At 35.2% G+C, this 13,327-nt stretch overlaps 1 protein-coding gene across 2 annotated transcripts in view; it reads left to right on the top strand.

Annotated features, from left to right (window-relative positions):
* The window catches only part of ACBD6 (acyl-CoA binding domain containing 6), a 193,860-nt gene that overhangs the window by 150,733 nt on the left and 29,800 nt on the right, over positions 1-13,327 (top strand). For both annotated transcript variants that reach the window (XM_057507916.1, XM_036905941.2), the window contains exon 7: positions 13,212-13,242. In XM_057507916.1, coding sequence (XP_057363899.1) covers positions 13,212-13,242 — 31 coding nt within the window. The remainder of the gene's footprint in view (positions 1-13,211; positions 13,243-13,327) is intronic.

Below are 13,327 nucleotides of genomic sequence, written 5' to 3'. Positions count from 1 at the left end.
GAACACTGAAATACAAATATGCTTTTGAGTACCTCTTTCATTTCTTTTGGGTATATTCCCAGCAGTGGAATTGTTGGATCATATGGTAATTCTCTGTTTAATTTTTGGAGGAATTGCCATACTGTTTTCTACAGTAGCTGCACCATTTCCTTGCCAGCACTAGTTGTTTTCTGTGTTTTTTACATTAGCAATCTTAGTAGATGTGAAATAATATGTCATTGCATTATCAGGAAATTTTAAAATCTAGCAGGTAACTGGCAGAACAACCAAACTGAAGGGATGCCTAACAAATAATGTAAGCCATAGAATGATATAAAGATGTCCAGACTGAGAATAAACCTATTCATTATTTTGAGTTTTATATAGGAATAGATACCTACAACACATCTATATTTTACAGACTATCATAGGAATAAAATCAATAATACAAACATAAGAAAACTAACAACCCTGATACTATTAAATTTAACTCAGATATTTTTATTAAATGCTTACTCCATGACCGGATGCTACAAGACACTTGAGGACACGAAAGAAGTGTAAGTCATGTTCCCTGCCCTCTGGTCGCTTCCTGTTAGGACAGTAAGAAACTCATTAAATAATAAGAACAGTTACAGCCAGAATGTAACCAAGTGCCTAGTGAGAGATACTCTGAAATTGTTTTGGGAGAGTGGATGGGGAAAAAAAGAGAGCATGACCACAATATTTAGAGACATTTTCAGGAGGGAATCATGGCCTGTGAAGAACTGTAACGGTTAGGTGATACTGGGTGGCCACTCAGGTGGGGATAGGAATAACTACCGAGACAGCTCAATGGAAGATGTGTCTTTGTAATGAAGAACATTAGGATAATGTGGAGCCAGACCATGGACTGAGGAATTTAGACTACCATGTGTGTGTGTGTTTTTAAGAAGAAGTAACATAGTGGAATTTTTTAGCATAATTAATCCAGTGACAGTATTCTATTACTAGGGAGAAAGGCAATAGGGAGGAATACCAGTGAAGACACCATTTTATTAATGCAGATGTAAGTCAAAGGCTTTGTATTTGAGTAACAACAGCAGGAGATATGAATTAATTCCCCAGATATCAAAAGGAAAACTTGAACTAGGGCCCCTTAGCAAATTGGATTAAGGAGTTCTGGGAGGAAACATTAATTCAGGTAGCACTGAAGAGGCTTAAAACATCTTTAAGGGGAAGGAGTTGGGGAACAGGTGAAATAGGAGAAGGGGAAACAACTAGAATGTCTGGTATCTTGATCAGGGCAATAGTTACATTAGTGTATACACATGTCCATCAAGCTATACATTAAGGTTTGTGCATTATATTACATGTACTGCAATAAAAAGTTTTTTTTTCCAAAGGAAACATCTTTTATTCCACCGTTATTATATTGCTTAGTTGACCATACAAAATTATTCAGTTGCTGGAGAGAGGGAATGGGGATAAGGAGAATGCAAATAGCAAAATATTTGATATGATTCTACAATAGCTTAAAGACTTGACTTCAAAAATAAAAATCAGTTTTACAGTAACATTCAGAGGAAAACCTGAAGAAAATTTGAGGTATCAGTAAAACTCTGTGAGGGATGAAAAGAGGAGCTAAAAAGAATAGGAAGTGGTTTTACTTCAGGGGGAAATGAGGTGGAAGAGAGGACCACTAGTAAGTGAGCAGGTATGAACCTTAAAAAGCCTCCTCATTAACTGCAGAATTAAACCTATTTCTAAAAGCTGACTTCACGTAAGAAGAAATGAATTAACTAAAATTAAATAAAAGAAAATAAACTGCTAAGAGGGAGTGACATTGCTCTCCAATGTCCTAAAACAAATAAAAACTCAAGAAACATTTTGCCTCTTCCCCTATAAATGAGTGAATAAACAGTCTTCTTAGTGAATAAGGGTAATTTTCAAATATATTTTTGATCCCTCATGTATTTTGTTCTATAACTTAAGAACTAAAAAAAATGAAAAATTATAAAAAGAAAGTTTATTTGGATTTTATTAATATATTGCCTAATAAGATAGTCATAAGTTTTTAGTAAAAGCAATAGAAAGTAAATGTTCAGAAGGCTATGGAATACAGCTGATGAGAAATATGCAGTGTTTGTATATCCAAAAAATATAGTATTTAAAAACTAACTGCTTTCGGACTGAATTTTTTAATTAATGGAGGGGATAAGAATATGGCTCATATCTTACTACACTGATGGACAGTGATTGCAATGGGGTATAGGGAGGGACTCAATAATAAGGGTGAATGTAATAACCACATTGTTTTCCTTGTGAAACCTTCATAAGAGTGTATATCAATGATACCTTAATAAAAAATTTAAAAAAAGAACATGGCTCACAACTTCTTTCCCCATTCTGTCCATGCTGTCTTGTTTAGGAGCTTCAGCATTCATGTTGACACCTACCAGTCTTGCTCACAGTTTGTGAAAACCTCTCCACATGGGCAGCACGTATTTATTATGCTCCATTTAATCTTACTTGCACCCTAGTATCTTGAACCTTGCTTCCTGTCAAGACCTCAAAATCTGAAATTTTTCTAGATTATTAATTCTTAACATCTCCCATTTCCTAAATTCTTATCCTATACTTCCTGCCTTAAAATGTTTCCCAGTTTCACCTGAACCCCAGAATTAATCATTTCAGTATGGACCAAGAGTGTAGAGAGTGGTATTGCCAAGACTAACACTGGGACTTTCAACTCACAGGGCTCATTCAAATAAGGTCTTATTTGCTAAAGAAAGACATAGTTCTTTCTGTCAGAGACAGTAGCTGCCTCCCTCATCATCAAAGTTTTATTTATAATTTACCACTCCCCACAAATTAAAAGATAATTAGATCTTACCATATTAATACCTTCATCTCTTTATTTCTTTTTTTCATTCATTCAACAAATATTTGCTGGCTGCGTATAATTTACCAGGCACTGCAGATTTTCATACTGTAATAGAAAATACCTCTTTAGTCACATACAGTATTTAAAGATGCAAATGCCTAAGAAAGAGACAGTCTTTAAAAGTTATTAATCAGACTATCTAGAAGTGCTTAGATTCTTGCTATACTATACCTGCTACTCAGTCATTTTTCTAAGCTTGGAAACTTTCAGGGATAAAGAATTTAAGGAATATTAAGGCACCTTTTTTATGTTTAGAAACATCTTTCTATTAGAAAATTAAGTATCTGACCCTGTAATTTTCTCACACTCTTCCTAGTTCTACAATGTGTAGCCATGTAGAAACAAATTTAATTGCTCTGTTTTCAGATATTTTCTCTTTCACTCCTAACATGACATGATGTAAGGTTACTTTATCATCCGACCAAAGCCTTTTTCAAGCTTTTTATATATAGCTTTCACAATATGTTTCAACCCAGATTCAGTACTGTGAACATTGCAAGAATAATGATTCACACAGGATAGCACTGTTATAGATTGTTATTGTTTCATAGAAAATTACTACAAATTCAACAACTTAGAACACCACATGTTTATTATCTCACGGGCTGCTGGGGTCGGGAGTTGGGGCATGGCTTATGTGAGTCTTCTGCTCAGGGTCTGTTAAGGCTGCATTAAAGGTGCTAGCCATCCTGTGTTCCCATCGGGAGCTTGGTGTACCAGGTTCATTTAGGTCATTGGTAGGATCCAGTTACTTGGAATGGCAGGACCACAGCCCCCAGCTAGAGGCCATGGGCCATTCACCACTTGGTCAACATGGCCGTTTGCTGCTTTAAGTCCAGCTCTTTCCAGTCTGTCTCTGCCCTCCACTGGTAGTATTCCACCCTGTTCACAGGTCCTACTAACACCCAAGGGCAGGGATTATACAAGGGCGTGGGTCACTGGGGGCCACGCTAGAATTCTGCATGCTACAGGTACTATCACTTTCCTCATTCCGACATTATCCAACTATTAATAATTTCTAAACTTTAATTTGTTTTTGAATAGCTACATCAGACTGACTGAGCTTACCCCCTATATAGCTCCTACATCTTCTATTTATGCTTCTAAGATATATCTTCCACCCTGTAGTTCATGACTGGTTCTTAGTACAGGATATTTATGTCTGTGAAGTTTCATCTTGTTAGATTCGACTGATCTAGCCTGTCAACATTTGAAACCTGTTTCTCTCACCCAGTATACTTATCATATCTCTCAACTTTGAATAGATTTTCTAAAATTTTAGCTTCAGAATTCCATATTTCCAATATATGCTGCTAGTTTTCAGGGAGATGATACATACCAGATTTTGCTATATTATAAAACAATGTAGCTTTGAAAAATTCAAGGTGTTTTATTTTTCCATTATGAAGATAGTACCTGCTCATAATTAGAAATCCTAGAATTTACATAAAAGTAAAAAGAAGAAACTGCAGACTTACCTACAATTTACATTGTAGTAGATTATACATTGTAGTAAAATATACCTTCAATATACCAAGATTCTTATTGGAATATAATTGATAAACGATATTATATTGGCTTCACATGTACAATATAGTGATTCACTAAAAAATTTCTTTGCTTTCTTTACATAGTTGAGATCTTACTATAAAAACATTTTTGATACCTCCATATAACACTAATAATACTGTGATGATTTTCTAAGTTACAAATGTATTTTGACCATAATTTTAAGTTGTTGTATAATAATGTACTCAGTGGATGTATTATTTAATTTTCCTATATTGTTGGACGTTAAATTGTTGGACATTAAATTGTTTCTAGTTTCTTGCTATTCTAGATAGAACTTTTTTCATATAGCTTTTTTTGTTAACTCTTTTTTATTGAAGTATAGTTAATATACAATCTTATATTGGTTTCAAGTTTACAACACAGTGCTTCATCAGTTACCCATATTATTAAATCCTCACCCCCACTAATGCAGTTACTACGTTGTCAACATAGGAAGATGTTACAGAATCATTGGCTATACTCTCCATGCTGTACTACCATCCCTGTGACCAACTTATATTATGATTGAGAATTTTTGTGCCCTTTTATCCCCCTTCCCCTCCCACCCACTCACCCCAACCTCTCCCTCATGGTAACCCCCAGTCACTTCTCAGTGTCTCTATCTTTTGTTTTTTTGTTTTGCTTTGTTCTTATACTCCACAAATGAGTGAAATCATTTGGTATTCATCTTTCTCCACCTGGCTTATTTCACTGCACATAATACCCTCTAAGTCCATCCATGTGGTTGCAAATGGCAAGATTTTTTTCATTTTTATGGCTGAATAATTGTTTATTGTACACATGTACCACATCTTTATCCATTCATCTATTAATAGACACTTTGATTGCTTCCATATCTTGGCTATTGTAAATAATGAGGTGGCAGTAAACATGAGGGTGTATATATCTTCCAGAATCAGGGATTTTGTTTTCTCATAAAGCTTTTAAAATATTCAAAGTATTTTTTCAAAATAGATTCTAGAAATGCTAAACCAGAGGCATTGAACATTTTCTAAGTGTTAAACTAATTTATGCTCCTACCAACAACAAATATAAATGCAAATAGTACCGACTATGGACAGGGAACTGTTTTGTGGACCTAGCAGACTATGAACATTTTCATTGTGAAAGTGAAGAGTGAATCAGTATGAACAAAAAGAATCATTTCATGGATTTCTCTAACATAAGTCTGATTATTTACCATACAAGAGATTTAGAATAGAGTGGACTGAGATAGATTGAATTTTACTGTGTAGTATTACAGAAACAGTAATGCAGTAAGCAAAACACTCTTCAGGACAGAAAGCAGTTTGGCTGTGTTATCTTACATATTTAACTTTGAATGCTAGATCAGCTTAGTAAGTTAATTTTAAAAAATACATTAAGTTTCAGCTTCTCAAAATACACATATTTGAAAAAGCATAGCCATCAACTAAGGAAAACAAAGATAAGTGTGTTATCCTAAGAGTAAGACTATTTACTCGGAATGTGGTCTATCAATTTTGAGATTATGGTTAATATGAATGACACCAGCATGCTATATGTGAGACTATAATTTAGGCTACCTATTGTCTTTAACCTGCAAAAATAAAAATTTCAACCACATTTCTCCTTACTTGTATTTATTTGTGTTGACTCCTCTTGCTTGTGTTCAGTAGCATCATACAGTTGAGAGAACATGAATTTTGATACCAGAGGGGCCTGGGACCTTGGGAAAGTCATATAATCTCTCTGTACCTCATTTTACCCAGCTTGAAATGGGAATAGTAATGTTTATATAATAGTATTCTTGTGAGGATTAAGAGAAATGATGTTGGTAAAACTTCCAGCACACATCTGGTACCCAGCCAATGTTTGTCCCTTTTTCTTTCCTTACTCTAACAAGCTGTTAACCATCTAGCACCTCTTGGGAAGTTAAACATTCTAGATTAGTCTTGGTTTCAAACAGCTGAACAGTTACATTCTCCTTTTTAGTTTTTAACTTTTTCTACAAAATATTTTTCCTCCAATATATTCTATACCTCACTGCTTCTTTCTTAAATCATTATACAATACTATGTTCATTTGTAGATGGTGGGAAGCATAGGCCTAAAGCTTCTCTTTCTCTTGAGATTGCTGAAGTCTGCTGGTTGGCACACAGCCCAGCCCTCTTTATAGCTGGCTGGTCTCTATGGTCTAAAATGTCTGCAACTTGCCACCTCTGTCATAGCTTCTAATTTCTGCTGGCTGCTACTATTGTGGCCCCCATTCTTTCTTTTAATTATCATTAGGCTCTGCTGGTCCTCTTGCCATTTCTGCTCTTTACTCTTTGCTTTCTCCTTCACTGTTCACTTTACGTGTCTCTAATGCCTCCTGTTGCATCTCATATTTCATAGGTGAAGACTGACCTTTCCTTGCTTTTTCCAACTAGCTAGAAAAATCCTTTTATACGGTGAGCCAGCTAGTCACAATCTGTTTAATATGGTCCTTATCCACATTTTTTCCTTGTACTCTGGGCCATGTTCCAGGTACTTGAGCATGCCAACTGTAAAGTCCCTGGATTAGTGAGGCATAACTATATTTGGTTTTCCTGCAAGTAGTTTATTTTTCTGTAGTCTTACTTAATTTTTATTTTATGTGATGTTTTGTGCTAGGTACAAGGATGAAGGAAATAGGGATCTTATAAAGTTAAACTATGCCATGGCCCTTACCTTCAAAGGAATAGGAGATTTCATTCTTTTTATGGCTGAGTGATAGTCCATTGTGTAAATGTACCACATCTTTTTTATCCATTCATCTATCAATGGACATTAAGGTTGTTTCCATTTTGGCTATTGTAAATAATGCCGCAGTAAACATAAGAGTGCATGTATCTTTTCAGATTAGTGATTTTGTTTTCTTCAGGTAAAATCTTGGCATTTGTGACAACAGGGATGGCCCTAGAGAGTATTATGCTAAGTGAAAAAAAGTCAGATGGAAAAGACAAATACCATATGATTTCACTTACAGGTGGTATCTAAAAAACAAAGCAAGCACACAAAACTGAAATAGACTCATAAACAGAGAATAGACGGGTGATTATCATAGGGGAGGGGAGGTAGGATGGGGGAAATAGGTGAAGAGGAAGAAAATCAGTGAGAATGGTATCTTGATCTGGACGATGGTTACATGAGTGTATACATATGTCAGAATTCATCTTTACACTAAGATTTGTGCATTTTACTGTATATACCTCAATTTTTTTTAAAGACCAGGAGAGCACAGACATATTCATAAATAATACAAGGTAAAAGGTGAAGGGGGATGAGAAAGTTTTAAGTGAGGACTGCAAAAGCTCAAGGTTCTACTTAAAGTTTTATAAAGAAGAGTGGCTGCTTTTGAACCCAGCTGCAGAGTAGAGGGCGCACTAGTTCAGAGTCCTGCGAGAGTCAGCACGGAGGAACAGGCCGGGTGGAGGGCAGCTTCCCCGGTTCCCCGCCTCCTTACACGGAATGGTGAAGAATCACTTAGGGGGTCATGGCTACATCTTTCTTTCCTTATTTGACAGTCTGGTCTTTACATTTCCTATAGTTTATCATTCATTTCTGTTCCTTTTTAATTTCTACTATTTATTTGGAAACAGAAAGGATATGGAGATACAATGTAGGGTTGCATCTTTCTATGCTTTTGTGGCTTGATTCTAAGCCTGGTTGAATTTTTCTACACTTTAACTTTATTATGTGATTTTGCATATTTTTAATTCAACTGAGTATTTTTATTTTACCCTAATGTATAATCCCTTACAAAGATTTCAAATGTATGAACAGTTTTAATTTATTGGAATTGTTTTTACTGCTGTTTATAACAACTCCATATTTATTAAGTTTGAACATTTCTTTGAAGCTAAAACAGGATGGAAGAGCATAAATAATCATGACAAACAACCCTCTTCTGGTGTGGTCATTTGAAATGAAACAACCAAAAAATTTAATCAACTTAAATTTTTAAAAATTAGCTGATATAAGATGTAAACCAGATGAGTAAAAGCTTTCACTTACTCATTCTTGACATTCAATTCCATTTATTCTTTGTAATATATTTTAAAACAGAATGTTTATAAAGACTAAGGTTTGGATACCTATATTCTATTTTGAGTTTACCAAGAAAAAAATGCAGTCATGTTTTTTCTTTAATAAATATTCCACTTGAAAACACAAAGAGAAATAACAGAAGTGAAGCTTTTGCAGAAACAAGATGATGTGTTTTATTAAAATATCATAACCATAAGAGTATTATGGTAGAGTAGTTGGTTTAAAATTATTATAATGATTGCCAACTGAACAGGCTTTATTTTAGTAAGTCATAATCATCAAGTTCAGGGAACATTTCTTGAGTGCTTATTATGTGCTAGACATACAAAAGATGAATAAAAGGAGAATTTACATTTGGGCCCCTAAGGACTACAACTTGATTAGCTATTAATTTAAAATAATCATCCTTTCTTTGTCTCATATAAATACCTATTCTTTAGACATATCAAGGCAGTTAGACATATAAACCATTTGGAATGGAGGGAAATTCTTGATGTTGTTTTAAAGGCTGCTCCTTTTCTCCAGTACTCTTGGAAGACAGAAAAGATAATAGTTAGAAGACAACCTGGCTGTCTTTCTATTTCCCACTTGTCAATCAATTCTGTGATTGGAGTCATGGTTCTTATGTTCATGTTCCTACTCTAATTGATTTCTAGGTAGACATGCTCTAAGTTGAAAGATCAGAAAATCACAATATTTCACATTAAACACTAGAACACTTCAGCCCACAGCATCTGAACTCAAAAGCCCCAAATTAGGCATGGCCATCTGAAGAACATAGCAAACAAGAAATGGATGGGACAGGAAAGGTAACCCTATCGTGCTTGTAATTGCAAGCAGCCATTATTAGTAACTATAATTTTTTTTGTTTTGAGAGGGCATCTCTCATATTTATTGATCAAATGGTTGTTAACAACAATAAAATTCTGTATAGGGGACTCAATGCACAATCATTAATCAACCCCAAGCCTAATTCTCAACAGTCTCCAATCTTCTGAAGCATAACGAACAAGTTCTTACATAGTGAATAAGTTCTTACATGGTGAACAGTTCAAGGGCAGTCATATCACAGAAACTTTCGGTTTTGATCACGCATCATGAACTATAAACAATCAAGTCAGATATGATTATTCATTTGATTTTTATACTTGATTTATATGTGAATCCCACATTTCTCCCTTATTTTTTTATTTATTTTATTTTTTTAATAAAATGCTGAAGTGGTAGGTAGATGCAAGATAAAGGTAGAAAACATAATTTAGTGCTGTAAGAGGGCAAATGTAGATGGTCAGGTCTGTGCCTATAGACTAAGAATTAATCCAAGCTAGACAAGGGCAACAAAACATCCACGGATGCAGATTTCTCTCAAAACAGGGGGGGTGAGGTTCTAAGCAAGTAACTATAATTTTAATTTGATTTGATCAGTTATTCTTAGAAGGACCTAATCATAATCATAATCACTGGAAAATGTTTGTAAACATGTAGATGGTATTCAGATTCTGAGCAGTACCTTTTTCGTATTAGAAAAGTAATATGAATACATTTTACAGATTTTTATAAAATACAAATAATAAAAAGATTTCAGTCATAATCTTACCCTTGTGATAACTCTTATCACTTTTGATCTGTCCTTATTTTTTCTATAAAGCATATTTTAAAAACAAAAATGGGATCATACTGTACATAGTTTTATAACCTACTTTATTATCATGAATATCTTCTCATATACAGAGATATTCATCTTTAGCATAATTTTTGGTGGTTGCCTACTGTCATATAAGTTTATTACACTATAGTCATTCCACTGTTAAGATGTTTAGGTTTTTCTCTTTTGCGGTATATTAGCTAGATTGTAAACTCCATGAAGGCAAAGACTGTAACTGGTTTCTCCTTCATTGTGGCCCAGGTATATAGTTTTTCTTCAAAATTGTGGTAAAATATACACAACATAAAATTAACCATTTTAAGTGTACAGTTCAGTGGCATTACAGTCACTGTACAAGTACAGTCACACTGTTGTGCAACCATCACCACCATCCATCTCCAGAACTGTTTCACCATCCCAAACTGAGATTCTACACCCATCAAACAGTAACTCCCCACTCCTCCCTACCCCCAGCCTGTGGTAACCACTGTTCTACTTTCTGTCTTCATGAGTTTGACTACTCTAAGTACTTCTTATAAGTGGAATAATACAATATTTGTCCTTTTGTGTCTCTTACTTCACTATACCATTTTCTTCTGATGAGAAAGGGAAAGACTTCTACACACACACATCATCCCCTAGTTCCATTTGTTAAAATCCTAAGAGAAAATTCTAATCAGCTAGGCCTGAGTGGCATGCTTTCTTTCAGACAAGAGGATGATGGGTGCACTGATTTGCTCAGCTTGGGTTACATGGTTATTCTAGAATCTTCCCCAGCTCTCTGTGAAAACACACTGTCTCAGAGTCTTCCCTGTCCTCTCTAAAATAGCACCCCACATCTCTCTGGACTCTTACTCTGACTTGTTTTTTTTGTTCCAAGCACTTATCACTGCCTATTATTAAACACGTTTATTTGCTTTTGCTTCCCTTACCACTAGAATGTAAAATTTATAACATCAGGGACCTTCTCTGCCTTTCTTACCTCTGTGTTCCCAGTGCCTAGAACAGTGACCAGGTCATAAAAGGAGCTCCATAAATAATTTTAATTAATTGGCAATTGGGCTGGAGACACAGATTTAGTATTCATTGGTAAAAGTGATTGAAAGAAATTAATCATGGTCTACCTCCCTAGTGATAAGAAAAGATAAAGAAGATAAGCAATAGAAATGAAAGAAACTGAACTTTTGAGTATATATGAACACAGTGATTAAACAAAGTTATGCATAGGAAGCAAGAGAACTACACTTAGTAAAGATGAATAAGTGTGGAAAATAAAACCTTGCATGATGGATGCATAAGGAGAGTCCTGAAACTGCAATAGATTAAACCCTTTCTGAAATTGCTTTCTATTGCTGGATATTTAAACTAACTGAATCTATTAACCCATTCAGTGCGTGTATACATACACACACACATGTGCACACATATACATAGCTTTTACTGATTAACATTGGAAACTGGCAAAGTAGATAGGAGTACAAAACCATGTGGGCAGTACAGTGCTTTCAAAATTGCCCTCCGCTATAACCAGTCAAGTCAGAATGCTCTGGAGTACAACTTCCCATTGCCATGCTGCCCTGCGTACGCATCACCTGGATCCTGTTCACTGTAGCCGCCTTAGCTCCCTTCCCCTACCTGTCCTGAACCTCAAGGGCAGGGCAAGGCAAAGGGGAGCCGGGAGCAAGGCAGGGGTTATATCAGACAAGACAAGAAAGAAGTAGGCAAAAATGATCTCTTAAACCAAAGGGTTTTCCATCTTTTACTCCCCTTAGAGTTTATTATCTTTATGATGCTTAAAGGGCATCCCAAACTTAGCTACTGTTACACCTCAGCCAAGTCTACCCTTTTCCCAGAGCCACTCAGAATTGCTTCTTTCATATCTCCATCCACCCTCCCACCCACACTTCACCTCTCAATCCAGTGAGAACTCCCGTTCCCTGGTAGGAAAACTGTTTAATTAATCTGTCTTGCCTCAAGGTTGTCTCCCTGTCTCTCATCAGCTGTCATCCATGCCAAGCTTCTCTAGGTGTTAAAAAGCCACTAAGGAATGACTTTTTTCTTACTACCTTCTGGACCAAAAAATAAGTCCCCTGTGGCAGCTTTTTGCTTTTCATCCAAGGTTATTAAGCAGAACCATAGCCAAAAAGTTCTGGGACCCAACCCCACAATTAAGTTTTTAGGAAGTGGGAAAGATAGACATGGTGTGCCCAAGAATAGTTGATTTGAGTCATAATACCACCCTTCTCCAGTTATTTACAATAATGGTTAAGCATTTATTCTTAATTACCAGGGGTATAATAATGTTCATGTATATTACTAAGTACAAACCAAAATTACTAAATTCTGCTTCTCACCTGTACTTAATTCTGATTATTTGTTGCCCATGGAATGTGATCACTTGCTCTCAATTTAAGAGGCAGCATTGCTAAAAGGTATTCATTTGTGCTGTAATTAGTAGGTATAGTTAGAATATCTTAGTTTTAAAAGAATAAAACATAACTGTTGGAGTTTTATGAGTAATCTATGGAAACTTTTGACCTTCTAACAACTTTTAGGACTTTGTGTGCTTTGAAATCACAGTTCTTTATATTTGATCTGTTTAAGGAAACCTAATGTCAATGACCCTGGAATTTGTGACTCTTTGAAAAGGGATTAAAAAACTACTAACTCTTACCAGAAATCACAGACTTCTTAGATAGATTTGGGGATAACCTTAGAAAAAACATTATAATACTAGCCAAGATAAATGATGTACAGCATCACTTTTTCTGCCACTAACTGGGTAATCAAATTACCATATTTAAAGGGATTCTCTTTGGTTTAGTATCTTCAGATCTGTTTTTCCTGTCACTCTACTGTAGCTATTACCATTCAACATTCTCTTCTCCAAGATAGAGAGCTTGGTCAAAAGGTACTGTGAGGCTCAAAAGTTACTGTGGGTTCCTGTATCTGATATATCTATGAAACTTTGGTATATCAGATATATTTGCTTTAGCATATGTACTTTCATACTTTTGCAATAAATTAGACTTCTAAAATGTATCATATGTTTCTCTTCTAGGACAATGAAGGTCAAACAGCTCTACATTATGGTAAGGTGTTTTTGAACTATTAATAATCATATTTAAAACTTTTCTGTATTTATTTATGTCAACTTTGTGTAACCTTATGTAGAGC

Source organism: Manis pentadactyla, chromosome 9 (genome assembly GCF_030020395.1).
Source record: "Manis pentadactyla isolate mManPen7 chromosome 9, mManPen7.hap1, whole genome shotgun sequence".
Taxonomy (NCBI): Eukaryota; Metazoa; Chordata; class Mammalia; order Pholidota; family Manidae; genus Manis; species Manis pentadactyla.
The sequence above is the reverse complement of the archived record's forward strand: the minus strand, read 5'-3'. Positions and strand labels throughout refer to the sequence as shown.